We start from the raw sequence: 25,910 nt of genomic DNA, 5'->3' as shown, positions 1-25,910 counted from the left end.
CAAATTTTAATTTTTCAAAAGTACAGAAAACACAATTTCTCTTACCTCAAAATACCTTTAAACACACAAGCCATGTGCACCTATTCTACATGCAAACTAACTGTTTATTATTATTTCTGTGATTGTGATATTTAGTTCAGGAGGTGTGTATTCAATAATAACTTGGACAAATTCAATTATAAGCACAATGTAATGTATTCTGAAAAAACCCCAAAACATTTAGTTTCAGACTCTCAGATCTTGTTTTTATTTGTTTGAACACCACAGCATGTTTCAGGGATGCAATTCGACAGTTTAATGACCTTCTCCAGTATGGATCAAAGCTACAAGTTAAAATAAAGTTAAAGCCACATTTAAATATACTCATTTAATAAGCCTATATGAAGATTTGTAATGTTAGTATAACATTGTTTAAATTCTCAGTGTAATAACCATCACCACTTCACAGTGTAATAATTTATGCAAACCAATTTAAGGCTTCTGAGTACAACAGCTGTCTAAATACTCATTATTGTGGTAAAACTCCAAGAAGCCCTTTTATTTTAACTTAACATTTTTACTAAAATTCATTTAAGAATTACCTGCAAAATCAAAAGGCCCAGTTTTCTCCCAATCCAAATATAAACTTAATCACTGAATCGCAAATATATTCAAATCAAATTTATCAGGCAGATACGTATATGAATATTCAAATAAGCTTTTTATAGTTTTCTGTATTATGTGACCTGCACTATCAAAATCAGCTGTACTGATTCCAAAACATAATGAGTTTTATAAAGAAATCGGAAGAGGAGAATGTAAGCTTTCTAGCGATAGCAAAGTTATCTCTCTACTCCAGATATGAAGGGAGTTGTGTCCCGTTTCATTTTGAGTGCCACCGAACCATGTTTTTAAGAAAAAAGTTTTGTTGCGAGAATTACAGGTGGCTGGGAGACTCTCGGCTAACATAACTCTGGGACTATAACTTGTCATCTTTTGTATAAACCCTTTAAACTATATTTTTACTCTGAGCATTTATTCGTGAAATTTAGACAAACAGACCATGAAAGCAAACACAGCTGATACGGTTGTTTGAGACAGGTGAACAGTGACAAGCAGGCTAAGTTAGCCTCCAAACAATGAACAACTCCGGTGTTTCACTTTGACATCTTGCATTTAAAAGCTTACTTTCACTCTGAATTTGGCATCAAGACGTGCAGATTATGAAAGCCATGATATTGTTCTACAAAACACAGATGCCTTTATGTTTACATAAACACTGATTTACAACTGATTATGATAGAACGTGTCACATATATCCTTTTTATTCGAGAGAATCTGTAAGGGATTTGATGGGGGGAGAAGGAAGCGGATCTCATGTACACTTCTTGCCTAATTCATGAAAAATCATGTATTCATGTATACAGTGGAAAGGCACGTGCATACATGTGAATTTATGTATGTGTAGACGGGCATATGTGCATTCATGTGTATTCACACATATTGTAAACACACACTGTATATTTGTATATTGTATACAAACACACACACATTGAATTGTGTAAACAGACCAAAAGCAACCCCGACCTAGTGCCTACTAACCATCTATGAAACTGCTTGTGCTTGATACTGCTGCCTAAATGCATTAGTATCCCCCTTAATTTCAAACTCTTCTTACTCATACACAGTAAAATGTTGCAAGCTAGCTCAATACTTGTAGTTGGGCATACTGTCTGAGTGCTATCTGAATGGAAAATAAAATGAAACAGCCTATGAAATAATGAAATAACTAAGGAGACATAACAAGAGAAGGGAAAGTATCTCTGGGCTGCTGCCCATGTACACAAAAGGTGCCATCAACACAAATAATCAAGTTTGGCTTTGTGGTCAAATCTTACATTTTACATACATACACTTACATGAGTTTAATCATATAATGGGTAGAATGAGGGAAACTTCCTTTTACAAACAGACTTTAATTCTTTATTAATTTTGTATAATTTCCTTATTTAAAAAAAGCCTGGTTTGTACTGCAGGACCGTGTGTGGTGTGTGTGTGTGTGTGTGTGTGTGTGCGCGCGAGCGAGTGTTTAGTTGGGGGGTGGGGTTCCATCGCAAGGAGTGCTGGGAGGTGCCTTGCGCTGCAGTAGGTAGTGATGTATGTCATCACCATCACGTTTCAGCCAGGCAGCATTCAGGAGGATGTTCTCGCAGCATTGCTGAACAGTACGCTCTGCTGCTGGTGCATGATGGGTATCAAAGAAACTCTAAAACACAAACGACAAACCAGCAAGGTCATAATATACAGTATTACTTCTCTTCAGAGCCTTGTAAATATTCTGCCCTTGAACATGGTTATCTATTTTGAGACCTCAGAATTACAGTTGCAACTGATCTTTCAGTTAAAAATTTGTCATGCTAGCAAGTCAACTCCTCTTTTCCCATTAAATATGCTCTGAATCGGTCTGCAACATCATTGCTATTGATAGGGAAAAACACTGGTTACAAAGGTTCTTTGGTAGGTGGGAAAATTATGAATTCAGATTAAATAAATTTATCAAACAAAGCGTTCTTTGCAGTACCACTACCAACTTTAGAATAGTGTAGCAATAACCATCAGTTCAAACACAAGCCGTGATTGCGCTTGCTAGATAATTGAACTATGACTATTACTGAGCGTTGGCAATGGTAGGATGCCTTGCTTTTTTGGTGCTTCATAATCATACCAATCACTCGTTTCACTCATATTTTAAGGTAGTACCGAAAAATTCACACTTTACAGTGTCATTTGTTTACGTGAAATAGCATCGCAATTTACTACGCTGATATCGCTTCATTGTGACTGCCAGATGAGACAGCTAGCTGATGACCCTGTCACAGCAGTATAGTAGTTCAGCAAGCCCATCAAGCATGCAGCTTTAATACACAAATTCTAAAATAATTCAATTGTTTGGAAGTTTAGCCTACTAATCTTAATTATTTGTTTGCATTATCAGAGTTAAAAATGTCACTGAGTAACTGATTAACTGAATAACCACTTGCATTCCTATACCGCCAATTAAATGATAGGTTAGCTAGGTCAAACTAGCTGTAGAACAATAAAACCCAATTAACAGATTATTTTGTGCAAATTGATCAAGAACGTATGCAGTAATCAATTAAACCCTGTTTAAAAAGTTGAATAGTCCACAGTGCCTATTCTAGTAAATGCAACTCAACTCTTCATTTTAGCTAGCAGGATTACAGGTTTGTACAGTGTGACGTTGGGATAGTAAAAGTTGATTAAGCATGCAACTTCAACATATCGGAAGTAGAGGGTTTGGTGAAATTCCTGACATTTGTATCCAGGTAGGACTATACGTGGCACAAAAAAAAAATCATGGGTCTCAGCTAATGCTATTAGTAATATGTTTATCTTTACAAATTGAAAAAGTGGTCTCAGATGACAAATTTACAAATAAAATTACGAAAAATTATGCGTGCTTTTGTAAACAAAATTGGTCCCCAGTGGGGAAAAAAAGCTAATTTTTTTGGGCCAAATATCTCCAAAAAGAAAGTAGATGCATGTTATCTGAGGGCATATATGAATTCAACTTACAAAATTGCCTCTAGATAAAACTAGTTATGGACCCCTAAAAATCACATTTTCCGCCACAATGTGTTTTTCATTGCGGCACCTGACAAACTTTAATTGGCGTGACGGGCAAAACAATGAAGCTCAAACTTTTCATATCTCAACATTATCTAACAGCATACAGAAAAATTAAAAAATCCAAGAGGTGTAGTGGTGCAACCTCCTGGAATTGCCATGGAATGGCCCAGCAATTGGCAGACGCTCCTATCCAGAGCGACGTACAACAAAGTGCATACCTATAACCAGGGGTAAGTGTGCTGAAAGACCCTAGAGGGAAGTACAATTTCAATTGCTACCCGTACAACAAAGTTAAGGACCAGGGCCAATTTGTTTTATTTTTATTATTTTTTTTATCAACAAATAAACAAACAACTAAGCAAAAGTGACCAAACTTAACTATCCAAATATTGCTTACCTAGCCAACTAAAAATACCGAAACACTACGTAAATCACAAAGACAACAATTAAGGTTCACAGGGAGGTAGGGAGGGATGGGGAGAGGTATATCATACTTAGCATACTTAGGTATAGAGATACTGAGACTGATTGCAATACCCCTCTTGTGCAAGCTTTGCTCATGTGGGTAAATGTAAGTAGTAATTGCAGGGGCCAAGCACTCATAGCCACAATGAACCCAAAAAAGTGGAGAATAAACCAAAACTCAGTGTGTTGATGTTGGTGTCCTCTAAACTTGGGATAACCTTTAGTGACCTTCAGAATTTTTGAGCTGATAATTCCATGATAAAATTTTAATGTTTTATATTTATATGGGGTCATCTTTTTCACCCCCTGGTTAACATAACACACCTTAGATCCATTAGATTAGATCCTGTGGTTCAAGGATGATCATATTCCTGTGCAAAATCCTCACCTTCACTTCGGCCGCCATCTTGTCCACAGCAAATCCATCAACAGAAAGCTGTAAGAGAATGTGCATGTCCAAGAATTAATAACAAATACAAAAGGTACAGACACAAAAAGGTATGTGTCTTCTCTGCCTTCCCAAAGACCACATGCTTCTCCTCTCCACACTGACCTCTAACAGGATCACAGATACTGTTCTTTAGTGACTGAATCCTACATTTAGATCAGGGCGGCACAACCGTGTTCCTGGAGATCTATCCTCCTGTTGGTGCTCACTCCAATCCTAACAAAGCATACCTCATTTAACAGCTACATTTCTTGTTGAGCTACTAATTAGTTTAATCAGGTGTGCCAAATAAGGGTTGAAATGAAAATCTACAGAATAGTAGAATGGTCTCCAGAACATGGTCGGGCAGCCCTGATCTAGACAGTCATTTTACATTTCCAGGAATGGTGGCCTGTCCCCTCTTTTCCTTCAAATACAATCTCTTGTGTCTGTCATCTCTTTGCATGGTTCCTCCTACCATTTGCAGGCTGAGAATACTAATCCTTTTCTTTTTCCTCCACCTGCCATTCAGGTCTCGTGTTGCAGCTAGGCTGAAGCACATCTCTTGGTAGACGTGGACTCTTTCCAAAAGTTCTAGGTGATGACTGAGGTGAAATACATTCCCTCCAAATCCTCACCACTATTAAACATTACATTACAATACATTATTGGCATTTGGCAGACGCTCTTATCCAGAGTGACGTACAACAAAGTGCATACCCATAACCAGGGATAAGTACACTGAAAGACCCTAGAGGGAAGTACAATTTCAACTGCTACCTGTACAACAAAGATAAGGACGAGGGCCAATTATTATTTTTTTTTTTTTTTTAAACAAAGAAACAAACAGAGCAAAAGTGACCAAAGTTCACTATCCAAACAGTGCTTACCTAGCTAACTAAAAATACCGATACACAAAGCAAGTCACAGAGACAACAATTAAGGTTCACAGGGAGGTAGGGAGGGATGGGGAGAGGTGCTGCTTGAAGAGGTGTGTCTTCAGCTTGCGCTTGAAGGTGGGGAGAGATTCTTCAGTTCTGACCTCAACGGGGAGTTTGTTCCACCACCGTGGAGCCAGAACAGACAGTAGTTGTGAGCGTGAGGTGGAGGTTCGGAGAGGGGGAGGTGCCAAGCAGCCTGTGGAGGCTGAACGAAGAGGTCTGGCAGGGGTGTAGGGTCTGATGATTGTTTGTAGATAAGCTGGGGAAGACCCCTTAACTGCTTGGAAGGCTAGCACCAATGTTTTGAATTTGATGCGAGCCATGACAGGCAGCCAGTGGAGGGAAGTAAGCAGGGGGGTGACGTGCGAGTATTTGGGAAGGTTGAAGACCAGACGAGCTGCTGCATTCTGGATAAGTTGGAGGGGTCTGATGGCGGACGCTGGGAGGCCAGCCAAGAGGGAATTGCAGTAGTCCAGGCGGGATAGAACCATCGCTTGGACCAGGAGCTGGGTCGAGTAGGGGGTGAGAAAGGGGCGGATTCTCCGTATGTTGTATAGGAAGAACCTGCAAGCCCCGGTCACCGCCGCAATGTTATCGGAAAGGGACAGTCTGCTGTCCATCACCACGCCGAGGTTTCTTGCACTGGGTGATGGCGTGAGTGTGGTATCCCCGAGGGAAATGGAGAGATCCAGATGAGGAGAGGTATTAGCAGGGATGAGTATCATTTCAGTCTTGCCTGGGTTGAGCTTTAGATGGTGGTTGTCCATCCAGCTCTGGATGTCCCTCAGGCAAGCAGAGATACGGGCTGAAACCTGCGTATCAGACGGCGGGAACGAGACGGAGAGTTGGGTATCGTCCGCGTAGCAGTGGTAGGATAGCCCATGTCACAGGGCCAAGGGAGCGAGTGTAAAGAGAAAAAATAAGCGGGCCTAGGACTGAGCCCTGAGCGAGGGGCCGAGGTGTCGATACCGAACCAGCCCAGGCAACCTGGAAGGAGCGACCAGTGAGGTAGGACTCAATCCAGTCCAGGGCTGTGCCACAGATGCCCGTTGCTGACAGGGCAGACAGGAGGATGGAGTGATCCACAGTGTCGAAGGCAGCAGAGAGATCTAGAAGAATGAGGACAGAGGACAGGGAGGCTGCTCGTGCGGCATGGACTCACTGACGGAGAGGAGCATAGTCTCTGTCGAGTGGCCCGATCTGAAGCCAGACTGATGGAGGTCTAGCAGGTTGTTGTTAGAAAAGAAAGAAGAAAGTTGAATAGAAGCGGCTCGTTCTATAGTTTTAGAAAGGAAAGGAAGAAGAGATACCGGGCGGTAGTTCTGGATGATGGAGGGATCCAGAGTAGGTTTTTTTTAGAGTGATGTGGGCCCTCTTGGAGGATGCCGGAAAACAGCCGGAAGACAGGGAGTTGACAAGGGAGGTGACAAATGGGAGAATGTCAGGTGTGATAGTTTGGAGAAGAGAAGAGGGGATAGGGTCAAGGGCACAGGTTGTAGGGCGGTGGGAGAGCAGGAGTTGAGAAACATCAGAGTCTGTAAGGGGGGAAAAAGTGGAAAACGAAGGGATGGGCCTAGAGGGGGGGAAGGGCACAGTGAGGTTGTAGTGGTTGTAAAGGATCTGCGGATGACTGTGACCTTCTCATCGAAGAAATCAGCAAAGTCATCAGCAGCAAAGGAGGACTGAGGAGGAAGAGGCGGTGCGTTGAAGAGAGAGGAGAAAATAGAGAAAAGTTTCCAGGGGTTAGAAGCGGAGTTCTGAATTTGTGTTTGATAGTATTTTGCTTTGGCGGCAGTGACAGCGGAAGAGAATGCCGCCAGGAGAGACTGGTAAGTCGTGAGGTCTGAAGCGTCTCTGGATTTCCTCCACTTCCTCTCCGCTGCACGGAGGCTGGCCCTGGAGGTACGGAGGGTGTCAGATATCCAAGGGGACGGGGGGGGATGTGCGAGGCGGCTTTGAGACAGGGGGACAGAGGGAGTCAAAGGCGGAGGAGAGAGATGAAAAGAGGGTGGCAGAGGCAGAGTCAGCGGGGAGTTTGGAGAAGGATTCGAGAGGGGGGAGTCAGGATGCTACAGGACAGATAAAGCTGTGCATTGGGAATTGGACTCCATTGGACCCAGCCTCCCTGAGCTACCTAAAAATCGAGGTCACGGGACATTTTACTACTCAGATGGAACGGGTGGACAGAATCGTGATTGTGGGGTAACAAATTGCCAAAAATGTTAAATAAAACCTCACTAAGTACTGTTGCTTTAAATATGAACATTGATTTTGGAGCCTCATACAGTGGTTCTATGTTTCATTTGGCGGTTTTTATCACCACTGCGTAACAGGCTAAGATGCAGCGGACTTGCGGTTGCAGTTTGTTGCAGTTGCACACCGAGGACCGGGGTACGATTCCAAAAGCCAAGTTTGGCCGTCTCTCATGAAGCGACACAATTGGCTTGCTGCTCCAGAGGGAAGGACTTAGCGGTTTGCTGCGCACAACAGCACCCCGGGTGCCTCGGAATAACGGTCACGAGCATGAGACGTAGCATGTAGATCAAGCATCTTTCTACATGACATCCACACTGGTGTGAGAAGTGGCATTTGTTGACAAACATACACACCATTACAAATACCCAAAGCTACTCGTCCATGTGTTGAGGTCTTACCTTTATAAGTCGTGAGATCAGGAATCCTCCCTGATAGCGGTTATGCAACTCCTCCCAGTTGTCTTTGACAAACTTCCATGCTGCTTTGCGGCCTTGCTTACTGCTCCCAGCCACACCTCCAATCACTGATACAGTGTCTTGGGGCCGCACCTCCTCCTGTGAGCATTTATAATCCATGTGCACACACATGGAAATTTATGAAAAAGAGAATATGCGGACACAAAAAAAGTAAAGAGCTTAGCTTAGAAGTCACTCAAGAACAAGAAGGAACTACACATACCGAAAGTGCGAAAGTGAGGACTTTTTGGATAAGGTCGGGGGCAGAGATGGCTCCTAGAACTCTCTCAATTCGATTCTTCTCCTCTTGCATGTCAGCCTGCTTGTGAAGCTGAGAAGATTGAAATCATTCAAATTTCAGTTTTTTAGACAAGACTGGCAATGTTTATTCATAAACTAAATTACTATTATTTCATGACACAATGCATCACATTACATAACTTCTCACATTTTAATTCTAAAAAAGCTATGGATAAATAAATATATATTTTTCCAAATGAGAACATTCTTACAAATGGCTAATTGTTTTCTTTTGTTCTGTGAGGTCTGTGATGAGGAAAATTGTCTTGCGTAAAATGGCTTGAGGTTAAACACATTGGGGGAGCGCCAAAGCTACAATGCTCCTTATGTAGGCCTGAGTTAAACAGCAGTGATGCGAGAGGCAGCGACTGCAAAATGGCATAGAAAATACATTTGTGGTGTTGCCTGGTTTTCTGTCTGCAGTTGGCAACTATGGTAGCCATTATAATAGTCAGATAATAGCTCACAGTTAAGAACGTAAGTAGCTTATTTGACTCATAGCTACAGTTGGAATAATTTGATAAAGCTACAAAAAAAAAAAAAGCTAATGACAGGGAGAAGCTGACAGGATAGCATAAATTCCCACACAACATGATTCCCCGCTCATTCAAGGTGATCATAATTGGAAACTGAATCATTGTGATGAATCAATGTAAAAAAGAGAAAAAAAAAACCCACAATACACAATGCTTTTGACATTACGATGATAACCATCGCCGATGCCATTACATTTCAGGCGAGAGATGATGGTATTACACATCAGCACAACCCTGGTTCCATACAGTACCTTCAACATTGTTTCCAACGTTGCACTATCTCCATGTTTCAGCACAGTTAAATAAACCTGAAACAAAAGTAATGTCAATAACAGGCAAGCAATCTATTCAGCCAACATTCAAAGAGATACTACACAACCATGTACAGCGCCTTGAAAAATCTTGTGAAATGGTCTCAGATCTTGTGACAAAATGTGATATTAGATAATAGGAGAACTGGGTAAGCACAAATTTAATGAAAAAGTTCAATATCATATCACCCCTGCCAATAAAAAATATTTGCAATTAAAACATACGTTTTAAAGTATAGTGCCAATATGCTGGTAGGTGGGTACAGTGATTTTGGGTTTCATTTGGTGCTTCTGCCTAGGTAGATCTGCTGGGCAGTGGCAAATTTGCATATATGTTTTGTTTTTTTGGTTAAAGTTTGAATTGGGGTTGGGAAATCTTATGCTAGATCCTTGCGCTATGTACTGAGTTAAACCAGCACAGGTTAAATCAGCGATTGCAATTCCATTGAATACAGACATCAATTGATCATATTCAACTTCCCTGCTTTTAGATGTGATTGGTGGGTCAAAACATTATACAATTACTGCTTTGAAATTAAGCGCTTGTTACACATACAGGTGCATCTCAAAAAATTAGAATATCATGTAAAAGTTCTTCTTTTTTTCGTAATTTTATTAAAAAAGTGAAACTTTCATCTATTCTAGATTCATTATAGAAAGTGGTCAAATGTAATACACTAATATTTTGAGATACTGCATTTTAGATTTATGAGCTGTAAACTGTAATCAAGATTAAAACAAAAAAAAGGCTTGAAATATTTCACTTTGTGTAATGAATCAAGAATATATGAAAGTTTCACTTTTTGAATTAAATTACTGAACTTTTCCATGATATTCTAATTTTCTGTCATTTTGACAACCGCATAACGTTAGCTGTATGATAATTTCATACTTTTCAAGACAAAGGGGAGATAACCTTCCAGTAGTGTTATGTTTGAATATTTGTTTCTTAAATATTTGACTAAGAGAGTATTTACTAAGAGACTTAGGCCTACTTAGCAGTGGCATCTGGGGCGAGCTCAAAACTAGCGGCAAAAAAAAACTTTCCTTTAAACTAATAATTTATCCCAACCTGTTTTCTTTCATTTTCATTGATTGGCAAGCGTGGCAACAAACTGAGTAATCAATTAACACGCAACTTATTCACATCGTGTTAAATGATAAATACAATTTGGAAAAATCCTTTTTAATTACTAAGCAGTGGCTGATTTTCCTTGAGTACCAATGCAACAATTAATTTATATATGTGTGTGTGTGTGTGTGTGTGTGTGTGTGTGTGTGTGTGTGTGTGTGTATATATATATATATATATAGTGGTGTGAAAAAGTGTTTGCCCCCTTCCTGATTTCTTATTTTTTGCATATTTGTCACACTTAAAATGTTTCAGATCAAACCAATTTTAATATTAGTCAAAGACAACACAAGTAAACACAAAATGCAGTTTTTAAATGAAGGTTTTTATTATTAAGGGAGAAAAAAAAAAATCCAAACCTACATGGCCCTGTGTGAAAAAGTGATTGCCCCCTAAACCTAATAACTGGTTGGGCCACCCTTAGCAGCAACAACTGCAATCAAGCGTTTGCGATAACTTGCAATGAGTCTCTTACAGCGCTGTGGAGGAATTCTGGCCCACTCAACTTTGCAGAATTGTTGTAATTCAGCCACATTGGATTTTTTGGTAGACAGCAGAATTCATGGTTCCATTTATCACAGAAAGTCTTCCAGGTCCTGAAGCAGCAAAACAGCCTCAGACCATCTCACTATCACCACCATATTTTACTGTTGGTATGATGTTCTTTTTCTGAAATGCGGTGTTACTTTTACGGCAGATGTAATGGGACACACACCTTCCAAAAAGTTCAACTTTTGTCTCGTCAGACCACAGAGTATTTTCCCAAAAGTCTTGGGGATCATCAAGATGTTTTCTGGCAAAATTGAGACGAGCCTTAATGTTCTTTTTGCTCAGCAGTGGTTTTCGTCTTGGAACTCTGCCATGCAGGCCATTTTTGCCCAGTCTCTTTCTTATGGTGGAGTCATGAACACTGACCTTAACTGAGGCAAGTGAGGCCTGCAGTTCTTTGGATGTTGTTGTGGGGTCTTTTGTGACCTCTTGGATGAGTTGCCGCTGCGCTCTTGGGGTCGGCCGGCCACTCCTGGGAAGGTTCACCACTGTTCCATGTTTTCACCATTTGTGGATAATGGCTCTCATTGTGGTTTGCTGGAGTCCCAAAGCTTTAGAAATGGCTTTATAACTTTTTCCAGACTGATAGATCTCAATTACTTTCTTTCTCATTTGTTCCTGAATTTCTTTAGATCTCGGCATGATGTCTAGCTTTTGAGGATCATTTGGTCTACTTCACTGTCAGGCAGGTCAAGTGATTTCTTGATTGAGAACAGGTGTGGCAGTAATCAGGCCTGGGTGTGGCTAGAGAAATTGAACTCAGGTTTGATAAACTACAGTTAAGTTATGTTTTAACAGGGGGGCAATCACTTTTTCACACAGGGCCATGTAGGTTTGGATTTTTTTTCTCCCTTAATAATAAAAACCTTCATTTAAAAACTGCATTTTGTGTTTACTTGTGTTGTCTTTGAATAATATTAAAATTTGTTTGATGATCTGAAACATTTAAGTGTGACAAACATGCAAAAAAAAAAAAAAAAAAAAAAAAGAAAGAAATCAGGAAGGGGGCAAACACTTTTTCACACCACTGTATGTATATATATATATATATATATATATACATACATACACACACACAGTATAGAAATATTTGGACATCGACACAATTCTCCTCTTTTTGGCTCTATACAACACCACAATGGATTTGAAATGAAACAAAGATATGCTTTAACTGCACTAACTTTCAGCTTTAATTTGAGGGTATTTACATCCAAATCAGGTGAACGGTGTAGGAATTACAACAGCTTGTATATGTGCCTCCCACTTTTTAAGGGACCAAAAGTAATGGGACAAACTAACAATCATAAATCAAACTTTCACTTTTTAATACTTGGTTGCAAATCCTGGGTCGCTGGGTTTCATCCCTGGTGATGCTCTGCCAGGTCTCTACTGCAACTGTCTTCAGTTCCAGCTTGTTCTTGGGGCATTTTCCCTTCAGTTTTGTCTTCAGCAAGTGAAATGCATGTTCAATCGGATTCAGGTCAGGTGATTGACTTGGCAATTGCATAACATTCCACTTCTTTGCCTTAAAAAACTCTTTGGTTGCTTTCACAGTATGCTTCGGGTCATTGTCCATCTGCCATGTGAAGCGCCGTCCAATGAGTTCTGAAGCATTTGGCGGAATATAAGCAGATAATATTGCCCGAAACACTTCAGAATTCATCCTGCTGCTTTTGTCAGCAGTCACATCATCAATAAATACAAGGGAACCAGTTCCATTGGCAGCCATACATGCCCACGCCATTACACTACCACCACCATGCTTCACTGATGAGGTGGTTTTGGATCATGAGCAGTTCCTTTCCGTCCCCATACTCTTCTCTTCCCATCATTCTGGTACAAGTTGATCTTTGTCTCATCTGTCCATAGGATGTTGTTCCAGAACTGTAAAGGCTTTTTTAGATGTTGTTTGGCAAACTCTAATCTGGTCTTCCTGTTTTTGAGGCTCACCAATGGTTTACATCTTGTGGTGAACCCTCTGTATTCACTCTGGTGAAGTCTTCTCTTGATTGTTGACTTTGACACACATAGACCTACCTCCTGGAGAGTGTTCTTGACCTGGCCAACTGTTGTGAAGGGGTTTTTCTTCACCAGGGAAATAATTCTTCTGTCATCCACCACAGTCGTTTTCCGTGGTCTTCCGGGTCTTTTGGTGTTGCTGAGCTCACCGGTGCGTTCTTTCTTTTTAAGAATGGTCCAAACAGTTGATTTGGCCACACCTAATGTTTTTGCTATCTCTCTGATGGGTCTGTTTTGATTTTTCAGCCTAATGATGGCTTGCTTCACTGATAGTGACAGCTCTTTGGATCTCATATTGAGAGTTGACAGCAACAGATTCCAAATGCAAATAGCACACTTGAAATGAACTCTAGACCTTTTATCTGCTCCTTGTAAATGAGATAATGAGGGAATAACACACACCTGGCCATGGAACAGCTGAGCAGTCAATTGTCCCATTACTTTTGGTCCCTTAAAAAGTGGGAGGCACACATAGAAACTGTTGTAATTCCGACACCGTTCACCTGATTTGGATGTACATACCCTCAAATTAAAGCTGAAAGTCTGCAGTTAAAGCATATCTTGTTTGTTTCATTTCAAATCCATTGTGGTGGTGTATAGAGCCAAAAAGATGAGAATTGTGTCGATGTCCCAATACTTATGGACCTGACTGTATGCATATATATATATATATATATATATATATATATATATATATATAAAGTAGATGTGCCTTATGTATTTATTTTTATTTGCATTACGAAATAGTCCACATTTTAGCAACATTTGCAGACATGTAGACTTCTTTCTCCGCACTCACACTCGGAAATAAGACTGGTGTAAAAGATCTGCAATGTATAGATTGTAGCCTAAACAATCTTGAAGCACAGGCTTTCTTATAACTGAGTGGTGTATCTTTTTTTAAAAATGTATTTCAGTTTTTTCCCTTTTTCTCCCAATTTAGTAGCCAATTGTACCCTCCTCTAATTCAATTCGAGTTAGTGTTAGATATGGTGTACTTAATGATTAAAACAGATGTTTAAAGAATACATTTAATAAACTGAATTTATAATTTAATACAAAGAAGCTGTGTGTTACTTCCAATCGTCGTCGTTCGACGCTTTTGTACCACCCTGCTTTTTTAAGAGCCAATACCACTAGACTGACAAATCCTAATGTTTTGGATGTTCTTTATTGAATATATGAAGAACATTTAAAGAAGTTTGAGCAAAATAGGAGTGGTCACCTCCCACACCGCTAGATGTTTATGTTAGCGATATGAGAGCTGGATAGCTAACAAAACAACACATGATGTCCAACTAACTTTACAAATATAAAAGGTTGATTTATTTAGTTATGTAGTTAGCCAGCCTGCTTTTCAGGAACTTCTACTACTAGGTAATGTTAAACTGAAAGAATCAGCCTGTCATTGTGATCGTGGCAAATTTAACACCTAAGTTAAATTTAAAGTTAGCTAACTCAATAGCTCAATATGTAGGCTACTATGCCTTCACTTCCCTGTTTTCAGTCTGAAGCGCTTCTTTGGCTAGCAGCAGTGCAATGACTGACTTTCCATTTTTTTCTGGTCCTTCCTCCACTACAATCTAATCAAATTACTTTCAGAGAATAGCAAAATGTCACTGACAGGATCTTAACCCTTTACGTGCAGATACGCAATCGGAAGGGACAGAAATGTGAGGGGGACTATTTAACACACTCTCAACATTGAAAGGGACAGGACCCCCCACTAAAACTACACCTATGGTAGTCTATCTTCTGTCAGAAAACAAGAAAATTTTTAATCCCACAGAACCATTAAACCATTAGAACCATTAAAAATCTTGAATTCTGACTAGGCCTTTATAAAATGTTTTTTTAAGAGGGGAGAAAAACAGCAAAAAAGTGCATACATTGGATAAGAAAATTATGAGAAAATCTAAAAGGACCTGTTTGAGGGGAAAAACATGAAAGCACATCAACAAATGTATGAAACTTACTGGACTCCTGAGATCTGCAGAGAGAATCTGGCTGCCATCCACATGATCTTTGAATCGTCTTCGTGCTTCCTCCAGCGTGGGCTTGTGACCAGCCTTACCAAGCTTCCCTAAGACAAGGCCTCTGAGCAGGGCATCCAAATGGCCTGGGAAGTAAACAGAATGACAGTGATAACGGAGAGAAAATGAATTAAATTATCAATGAATAGTAGGGTTGGTAGCCTTATTTGTCTGCATGGTGAAATCCAATCACATATGCAACAACAAACTGCACATTTGCATATAAAATGCAAATGGTTTAAATGTACTGCATGTGATCAGAGGTGTGATGTCTGATTATTTGTGGATTTATTTATGCATTGGACATTTGAAAGTGAGTGCATTAATACGCATGGGTTTTATGGATTGCCATATTTTATATTCACATCTGACATGGTATGAAACTCCCTTCATGCATGTCCAAGACAAGGCATTCAATGAACAGTGCAATTAACCTTTCAATAGAAGACAAGAAGAAACCATGACGAATTATATATGATCATAATACAATAGCAAGATTACATGTGAGTACAGGTGAAAAATAAAACTTATAGAAATCTGTAACTTCCAGGTGATCCAGATATAAAAGGACTGAAATTATTGGGGAAATGAGATGTACATTTTCTTCCTCTCTCCTTGGTGATTAGGGTTATGTCCAAGAAAGCATACTGGCCTTCTACGGAGTATACAATATGATTGTCTGCACCAACCTACAACCCTACATACAGTTGTGTTCCAATAAATAACTGTGCATTAAAAAAAGTGAATAAAGTGCAAATATTTTTTCATAGCTTTTAGTTAAATATTTCAAATGTAGTGGAAACATTTCACATTCAATTCCAAATCAAAGCACAAGCAAATTTTATCAAGTCTGCGTTATTCTTTTACAGGAAGCAAAGAAAAGGAATATTAATCTGTTCAAAAAAAGACAATGTCGATATTTTTCTCTTCAAACTGTATTTAAACTGTATAACTGAAGAAATCTTTTAAAATTTAACTTCACTTTAAATTACTGAACTAATATTTAGTTGCATCACCATTGTTTTTGATAACTGCTGCGCATCTGCGTTGCATCGAGTCAACCAACTTCTGGCACCGAGAAACAGGTATTTCAGCCCACAATGAACAAAATTAATTCCACAGTTCCTGTGAATTCTTAGGTTTTTCTTCAGAAACTGCATTTTTAATGTCACCCACAAGTTTTCAATGGGGTTGAGGTCGGGGGATTGAGCTGGCCACTCCATTACCTCAATCCATTTTGTCTGGAACCAAGATGTTGCTCACTTACTCGTGTGTTTGGGGTCATTGCCTTGTTGTGAAACACCCATTTCAGGGGCATTTCCTCTTCGGCATACGGCAACATAATCTCTTCAATTATTCTGATGTATTCAAACTGATCCATGATCCCTGGTATACGAACCCAACACTGTAGTATGAAAAACATCCCCATACCATGATTTTTGCGCCACCATGCTTCACTGTCTTCACAGTGTACTGTGGCTTGAATTCAGTACCCAGGGGTCGTCTGACGTACTGTCGATGACCACTAGACCCGAAAAGAACAATTTTAGTCTCATCAGTCCACAGAATGTTACACCATTTCTCTTTGGGCTATTCCTTGGCAAATTTTTACCAATTCTGCACATGCCCTTTTTTCAATGGTGCTTTACAGGGGCTTCTTGCTGATAGCTTAGCTTCGATCAAATTTCTTCTGACTGTAACAGCACTTACAGATAATTGTAGATCATCTTTGATCTTTCTGGAGCTGATGAATGGCTGAATCTTTGCCATTCTGACTATTCTTCAATCCGTTTTAACAGTAGCTGCACGTTTTCTTCCGCTTGTTTCGGGTTTTTGTTGCCATTTTAAAGCATTTGAGATTATTTTAGCCGAGCATCGTATAATTTGCTGTATGTTTTCCCCTCTCCAATCAACTTTTTAATCAAATGACGTTGTTCCTCTGAACAATGTTTGGAACAGCCCATTTTACTTGGCAATTCATAAGGAAATATATTTTATAACAATGTGTGAAACATTTGCTTCCCGTCTTCCTTAATAAAGGACAATTAATGACACCTTTTTTTATTATTATTATTTTTTTTACAGAATGAATTAATTCTCTAATTATACTCACACTGCGATTATTTTGAACACGGCCCTTTCAATGAATGAGTCAATTACTCAGAACAAACAGTGTGCATGTCATGACAGTTGGGTCTGTTATTTTTCTATTACAGTACTACATCTACAAGTAAAAGTATTTGCCATGCTGAAATATCACTACTACTAAAAACAGTGGTTCATCAGGTTACTGAAGTTGTACTGCTATTTTCTTGAAAACAACTGTAAGTCATGCTTCTGTTGAAGAGAGGAATCCTCACCTTCAGATTGCATTTTGCACCTTGGTTGTTGTTTTTGTGTTTTCCCTGGCTGGGGTTTTATTAGTCTTTGCATGGTGTTGCCAAGGACAAGCAGTGTTCATTCTTTTTTTTTTTATGTGCACCATATTGTTAGGACTCATGTCAGAGTAGGACTCACTCACTGCAGAAGACTCACCATTTTGTTTTCCAGAAAGAATAACCACGGTTTTGTTAGATCAAGTTAGAACTTTATTGTAGGTCCTACTTTGACCAGCCCTTCGTTCTACCCACTTCCATATCCAACACATACGACTATGTATTTATTTCCCTTTTTTTGTGTGTTGTTCATGTGATTTATACTTTTGGGCTGAGATGGACTCACCTTCTCCTTCTTTACTGTCCCAACCCAGCCTCTGGCCAATGGGTGTGAAAAGTTCACATATGAACTCCTGAATCTCCTCATGGAATTCGGTGTGAGACAGCAATGAGGACAGCACCCCTAGGTTGCAGCTCAGGTCGCTCCACACAGTGTAGTTTGGTTCACTGACAAAGGCCTCCATCAATTTCAGCACCTCAACCGTGCTGATCATGCCTGCACGGGACTGTGGAAGAGTTTTGGTTTTAGTGCACATCTAACTGAGCCAAAAAGCTCCTGTAAAGCTTCAGATACAAATGATGGCATTAAGAGCACAAGGTATGCCATCTACCAAGGCTTTTGGAGCACAGCTCATACTACCTTCAGGAAATCCTCCCAAAAAATTAAACTAACTTACAGCATGAAATAACCTGTGGCCCTGTAGCCTCAGTCCTTCCATCAACACATGATCTTGATCAAATATCACAGCATCACATATTGCAATTAACCATCCTAACCTGGATAATCGTACACTTGTAATTATCAAATCCATTAAATTCCAGGAATGTCAGCATCTAATCATTCCACCCCATTACAACACATCTTCCAAATTCACTATCAAAACCTAATACACATAAAAGGGGTAATTCCACCAAAAAATTCAATTAAACTTTTCACTTATCTATTGTTATCTATGCACCAAGATAACTTTGCTGAGATTTGACAAGTTTTCGAGAGCTCACCCTGATACAATGGACCCTGTGGTCTCAAAGCGGCAACAATTTACATTGAAAAACTCAACAGCAACATCTATTGCCAAATAGAATGCCATGACTTCTCACAAACATCCACAGTTTCATTTGTGCAAGGTTACACAAGTACAAAACTGCATACACAAAGCCTCAACCAAAGCGGATTGGTATTTTGGAGTGGACAGTGACAGTGACAACATTGTTTAAAATAATGTACATTTAAACTTAAATATAATTTCAAATACTAGCTCAGCCAATAGGCAGACAGACAAGTGTATGAAAACCACAAATCACAAAGTTTGCAAAACCATTTACAGTGCTTTAATTCTCTAGTATTGCATATGCCACATGGAATGGTTCCAGACCTTCAGACAAAATGTAATATGAGACAAAGGGTAATAGAGCACACAAATCACGTTTTTTTAAAATTGCCATTTAATTTATTAAAAGTTACACTCATAACACCCATGTGAAAAAGTAATTTCCCCCAAAAACTTAACTGGTTTCACCTCCTTCAGCAGCACAACCGTAAATGCAAACAAACAATATTTTGATGTCTTTCATGTCCAACATGCTTTTATTGAACAAATTGCACATGAACAGCCAATAAATTTAACAGAACATAAATTTAGATAGAATACATTATACGAATGCCAGGTCGGCAAAAATATATAGCAATATTAGTGCCACTTGCAACATTCTCCGGCTACCCTTGCTCATTTGTTGTGGTCCTGCCCCAAACTTTTGGACAAAGATAATTGATAATTTTACAAGAGATCTTTTGCCCATTTTTGGTATCCCTCCAGAAGAAAACTACCCTGTGCCACTGAAAAAGGTGGCACTACGCTGGTTAAGGTAAATGACTGGGACACGCAAGGTCCTAATCCCGTTGTAGCTACAATAAGATTTGCACAGCCGTTGGGCCCTTGAGCAAGGCCCTTAACCCGGCATTGCTCCAGGGGAGGATTGTCTCCTGCTTAGTCTAATCAACTGTACGTCGCTCTGGATAAGAGCATCTGCCAAATGCCAATAATGTAATTTAAAAAGGTGCTGGCCTTCAGTCTCACCCCCACTTGTTTGAAAGATGGATTAAGCAAGTTTTACATTCTATCAAACTTCAGAAACTGAGATTTAAACTGCAATGCCAGATTTGGGATGATAAGGGTTAGACGCCTTGAATGAACCAGTAGTATACTTAAGTACTTTTTTGCAGTATCTGCACCTGAAGTATTTCCTTTCTTTTACTTTCACTCAGCTGCCTTTCAAGTAAAATATCCTACTTTTCACTTCACTGCTTTCTGCAAGAGAGAAATTTGATACAATATAAAACTTGCTTAATCGATCTTTTTGTTTTGTTTGTGCCCCGGTCTCTCCTAAATCAAAGTATACTTATGAATAAAATCATAAATTCATGACCAATAACTTACACACCGAAAGAGCAAGTGGTTAATCTCATAGGACATTTGGGAACGCTATGGAAATATTTATTTGTTTGTGATTATGCACTGTAGCCTATGTTGCATTTATGTATGAAACAAGAGGACAAATAAAGTTTATTGTATTAATTGCTGGTGGTAATGGATTCCCTCACAACTAAATAAAGATCACATTAAAGGCCTTGTCTTTCTGAAAAAAACAAGTTCCCTTCTAAAAGCTATTCTTCCTGGCTTGTTCGTCGACAACAGCTGAGCTAATTTCTGCTGAGTGCGATTTCACCAGGTGGTTTATATAGACTACATACATGTTATCCTCCTAAATTTACCTTAAACCAAGGTTTGTGCTACTTTGTCCTGACACTTGTCGAGATTCTACCAGGATAGGCAAAAGAGACAGAAATTGCACCCCTTAAAAAGAAATCCATGTTTAAAACTTTTTTTGTGAATAGAAATAAAACAACCATGATTCAAATGTCTTTTTCCCTCTGGCAAATATTTTGGAACTGTTGGTATATGTCTGCTGTGGATTAGTGCGCTAACATATGCCACCTGGTGGTGGTTGTGCTTCCTATAATTCTTTAACTGAAATAATTCAGACAAGTAGGAAAGTTTTTGAGCAGGAACTGCTTGTTTCAGGTCCTGTCGCAGCATCTCTATTGGGTCCAAGTTAGGACTCTGTCTTTGATTCAGCAGGGCTGCAATCAAGCCAAGCATTGTTCATCAGCTGAATCAAATTATCAAAAATATTTTATGGTATATTAACAGGGGAGATATGGGTGTTTGAAAACTATTTTGTGTTGACTCAGTTTCCCTTTGTCTAATATAAAATTTCAGAAACCATCCACTGTGAGAAAACTCTAAAAGAAAAATCAGCAATTTCCGTATATTTCAAAGGGATGCTTCGTTTCTGTTTTTAAGCTCTAGGTTTTTGCTGACTATGTTTGAAATCCTAGTATTGTTGCTGCGTTCTTATTGACAAACAGTATATTCTCAAACATTCTCAGTAACATTGACAAAACAGGAACCATATCCAAGATTTATTGCAGTAACCAATTTGGCCTGTTTGTTGCTTACCAGAGAAAAGAGGTCATTCTGCAGTCCTAAACGGTCAACAGGCTGTAAGGTTAGGTCCCGAATCCCCGGCAACAAGCTCTCCAGCATGCTGGAGCTGTACTGAATTCGGTAGAAGCCCACTGTACCTGGGTTGATCTGGGGCAAAGAATCCAATAAAATATCAGCTTCAAAATTGCATTATGGTAGACTACACAAAAGACAATCTTCAAGAAATATCAGAAGGAAAACTATACGTTTTTGCAGTGTCAAACACCGACAATGACTGGCTGGGGTTGTAAATCAATAGTTATACCAAATTAGCAAGTTAGCTACTTGGCAGATGCTTTCAGCTGTGACTATTTTTGTTTCATGCGTCTCGGGGGTGAACGTCCGATTCCTCCTGAGGACGGAGAACAGCCCTTCAAGTGTATTTTACTAGTTATGGATGTGATGCTTTAACTTGGGGAAGAACCTATGCACTTGTAAGTCGCTTTGGATTAAAAGCTAAAATTTAAAATGTAAATGAGCTAGAGATGCAAAATTGTAATCGTGCAAGTGCATGTCTCAAACAAACCTTGTACAGCCGATACATATTCCAGACACTGATCACACTTCTCTGAAGATGAACACACCAAACCATTGCCCTCCATATCTCTTACCTTGACCCACTGGTCAGGGCCAATATTGCTGATGACGACAGAGGTTTCAGACATGTCCAGCAGTAGACTGAGCTTCGAACAGCTTGGGTCTTCGCTTGTGCAGATGCTGATGGGAACCATCCAGTTGGGGCAGTCATCACCTGGAGAAAAGGTAAATACAAAATGGTGACATCCAGCAGAATCTATATCCAAATCCACAGCTCTAAATAGAACAGATCTATCATTACATTACATTATTGGAATTTGGCAGACGCTCTTATCCAGAGCGACGTACAACAAAGTGCATACCCATAACCAGGATAAGTGCACTGAAAGACCCTAGAAGGAAGTACAATTTCAATTGCTACCCGTACAACAAAGATAAGGACCAGGGCCTATTTTTTTTTTATTTTATTTTTTTTAAACAACAAATAAACAAACAACAAAGCAAAAGTGACCAAACTTAACTATCCAAATACTGCTTACCTAGCTAACTAAAAAATACCGAAACACAACGTAAATCACAAAGACAACATTAAGGTTCACAGGGAGGTAGGGAGGGATGAGGAGAGGTGCTGCTTGAAGAGGTGCGTCTTCAGTTTGTGCTTGAAGGTGGGGAGAGATTCTACAGTTCTGACCTCAACGGGGAGTTCGTTCCACCACCGTGGAGCCAGAACAGACAGTAGTCGTGAGCGTGAGGTGGAGGTTCGGAGAGGGGGAGGTGCCAAGCGGCCTGTGGAGGCTGAACGAAGAGGTCTGGCAGGGGTGTAGGGTCTGATGATTTTTTGTCTATCAATAGTGCTGAGTCAACCTGAGGGTCTTCACATCCATTTTGGGTGATGCTTGTAGGAATGACATAACCCCCCGCCACAACAATGCAATTTTTCCAACTGCGTAACGAAACTGTAGCCGTTTCAAAACACATAAGAAGTATATTGCGCAACAGCAAAAACAGTTCTTGAGATTTTATACCAAAGAATTTTTAAGTTTTACAACAAAAAACAAATATTATGTGATGCCAACATTTAAATAGAGGACTTCCTTTGGAGGAATTACAATGAATCTCTCGTCTGAATGAATACGTCCAAGGGAGACGGTGAAAACACCATTGACAAAACAATAGAGGGAATTTTCAGTGACGTGACGCCATTTTTATTTATTTTTTTAAATCGGTGAGCATCTACATACATTCTCAAAATATTGTATCATTATTGAGTATGCTTATAAATAAGGAGCCAGCCTGAATAATAAATGGGATGTGAAATTATGGAATGTGTGAGACTTGTTGATGGGGGTTGGGTATTTGACAGAAATGTCAATCAATGGACCTCAATGAACATATTAGTATACAAGATCGTAATAACTGATTATTGTACTTATAAGTATTTGGATAGTATAGTTATGATCTTCCCAACCTGTTGCTGTCTGAGGATAGCTGCAAGGAGAGGAAGTTTGGGACAGAGAGGTAGGGGAGGGTGACTGGCAGGGGGGAAGAGCAAATGCTTTTTTTCAGGATAGAAAGTGTTATATAGTATAATTTAGTAAGCAAAATGCAGTACATTTCATAAGACACACAATATTATTTAGTTTCCATGTGTCCTTTTTGGAAACCTGCCTGGACATAGATTAGAGAAAACAACGCAGAATGCTCCTTTTTGGTGGTATTGTTAAAGTGGATTTTTCTAGTGTTGTGACTTGGCTCCATTGTGTGCACCAGCCACAGCTACAATAATCTGTATCCAGTGAAAAACTTTTCTTTTCAGTGAGAAACAAAAAGCTTCCACTTTCACTGTTTGAGCTTCTGTAAGTTTACTTTGGAGTAATTCTGACTCTTGGAAAGAGTCAATTGGCATGCAAATTGAGTCACAGCAGGATGGCCAGTACATGACGGCCTGACTGATAGACATCACAAATCTGTCTGTATCCTCCTATAATGTGTATTGAACATTCATGATCAAGGCTAGGAACGGGATTAAAAAGTCAGCACAGCAAAGGTTCTGGGTTGAGTCTGACTCTGCTGAATCCAGAATAAGTTTAATGTATTTCTGACAACTGATGATTCTGTAAATAAACAACTTTCATCAAGTTCAGGAGACCTTCCTGTTTTTCTTACAACAACAATGACCCACCTCTACATTTGACAATAAACATGAGGTACTTCTCTTTGTATGCATTCCTCTTTTGCCAGCAAACATGGTGTGTATGGCCAAAACGTTCAATTTATTTCTGACCACAGCACCCTCTTCCGGTCATAATTCCAACAAGGTTTGGCAAGCTCCAGATCCATTTGTCTTCATGCCAACTTCAAAAGAGTTTGTTGGTATGGAGGTACCATTTTATGGTTCCTAAGACTTTGTGACCCCAAGATGAAACAAATTTCTGCAATTCTTAAACTGATAGTTGGGTTACTTATGGCTTTCCACTAGCCTACTGTCTGTCAAAAAAGAGAATTACATGCCCACAATCGATGCAGTGTGGTGTCAGGCGGTTTAGCCGCAAACAGTTTGTCTGCACGTTTATGGCACTCGATCCAGCGCAGGTGGTCATGAGCAGTTTCAGCCAAATCTATTTGCACACATAAGTGGGTTGTGCTCACAAATCAGCCTTAACATGTGCTGTTCTCCAATCTCCATGGTGCAAGGCTGAGACTGGAGCATGTAGTGAGCGAGCGAGTCCATGACACTGAACGTGAAATTAAAGCAACCGGGCTGGAAAAGTTCAGTGCAGCGGAAAAGCTTTTGCTATGTTTTGGCTTTATAAGAATTTATGTTCTTATTTTGGTTAATTATTTTTGCCTATAAACCGCGACGGGGAAGGGTGAACATTATCGTTTACTAATAGTAAACAGTTGGCCTTATATTAACTACATTAAGAATAACAATAAGACATGTAAAATAAATTCAGAAAAGAAAATTAATAATAAAACAAAAGGAGAAAAAAACAAAAACCTTGTAGTGTGGGTTGGGGCAGATTAGGACATGGTTCCCAAACTTGGACCTGTTTATGCTTGTTTTTGTTCCAAGCAAAGTTGCAATCCCTGAAGGCTGCTAGTGTTACTTTATGTGCTTTTAATGTCTAGAGGAATTATTTACCCTCTTATGTCTGAAATGGCTATGCGTGGCATGAAGAATATGAATCCTATGCTTATTGTTCCATTTTGCAAACAATTTGCAATATTGTTCCTTAAACCTATTAAAACAATGCAGATTTGGCTCTGCCAAATTATTAGTGTTAGTGGCCATGTGTCCACACTTTCATCAGTTAGTCGCCTATTGCTTCACGATAGCCTTCAATTTGATCAATGAAATAATATTGTTACATCTTTAAGTAATTGTTTGCAATGGAGCATAATGAGCACAACATGGACATCAAACGGTTATCCTTCATGGAGTGCTTAGATGTTTCTTACGTGATGGGTCTTAACAAGGTAAATAAACCCTCTAGGCAAGAAAAGCACCAAATTAAGAAATATATTTTAAAAAGAAGAAATTAATAAAATAAATGAGTAAGAGCTTGTGCTTGGAACGAAAACCATCATACCACTGGATTAGGGTATATAGTCTCAAATGTCTCAAAATAATTTTCTCTGCTTGTTTATAATTTTTCATATTGAAGGAAAAAGTGCATCTCTGTCTCAACCTGAAGGTTTGGTAATTTCAGGACCAGCTGAAAGAGGAGACTGTTGAAATTAGTCGAATGACCTGAATTCTACCCTGCTTGAATGTGTTGGGGTTTTTCTTAGAATTTTTTAATATAGGCTATTTCTACAGAATTAAACATACTGAGTGGATTCCATGCTTCACACCCATATATTGCGATAGGCAAGATCAGACTGTCAAAGATCTTGCAGTTGTACAGTTCTGGTGTGAAAATTCACCCTGCAGATTTTCCTCCTGAAACAGCACAGAAAACCAAGAAAAAGTCCATCTGGGCTTAGCTATAACTTTAAATCCCACTAATACTCTTGATTTATACATTTCCAACATAAAAGCGGCGACAGAATGGAAATAAGCGAATAACGTAACTATCTAACAGTCCTACAGCCTACACCTACATTCATAGTATACTAGTTCACTATAACGGCAAAACATATTTACTGCACACAGCATGATTTTTTCCGTAACACCATGGCATTTTGCAACTCGGTAATCAAGTAGATGTTTCATTTATGGAAATGATATTTCAGTGTGATATAGCAAGCAAACTAGCTACAATGCCAAGAGGAAGACGCTTCATTGTTTGATAAAATCGTTTGGACTACACTTGGTAAAACTGGTCCTTGG

At 39.4% G+C, this 25,910-nt stretch overlaps 1 protein-coding gene across 2 annotated transcripts in view; it reads right to left on the bottom strand.

The window, feature by feature from the left end:
* Positions 1-218: 218 nt before the first annotated feature.
* The window catches only part of npepps (aminopeptidase puromycin sensitive), a 125,791-nt gene continuing 100,099 nt past the window's right edge, over positions 219-25,910 (bottom strand). Inside the window, exons 15-23 of one of the 2 annotated variants that reach the window (XM_061224866.1) lie at positions 21,649-21,788; positions 21,011-21,145; positions 17,776-17,995; positions 14,998-15,140; positions 9,262-9,318; positions 8,398-8,505; positions 8,118-8,273; positions 4,484-4,531; positions 219-2,245 (exon numbers count right to left, since the gene is read on the bottom strand). In XM_061224866.1, the coding sequence (XP_061080850.1) occupies positions 2,069-2,245; positions 4,484-4,531; positions 8,118-8,273; positions 8,398-8,505; positions 9,262-9,318; positions 14,998-15,140; positions 17,776-17,995; positions 21,011-21,145; positions 21,649-21,788 (1,184 nt within the window). In that variant the 3' untranslated portion in view covers positions 219-2,068. Of the gene's footprint in view, positions 2,246-4,419; positions 4,532-8,117; positions 8,274-8,397; positions 8,506-9,261; positions 9,319-14,997; positions 15,141-17,775; positions 17,996-21,010; positions 21,146-21,648; positions 21,789-25,910 lie in introns of both variants that reach the window. The other variant, XM_061224874.1, reaches the window with a different exon arrangement.

This window comes from Conger conger, chromosome 2, assembly GCF_963514075.1.
Source record: "Conger conger chromosome 2, fConCon1.1, whole genome shotgun sequence".
Taxonomy (NCBI): domain Eukaryota; kingdom Metazoa; phylum Chordata; class Actinopteri; order Anguilliformes; family Congridae; genus Conger; species Conger conger.
The sequence above is the reverse complement of the archived record's forward strand: the minus strand, read 5'-3'. Positions and strand labels throughout refer to the sequence as shown.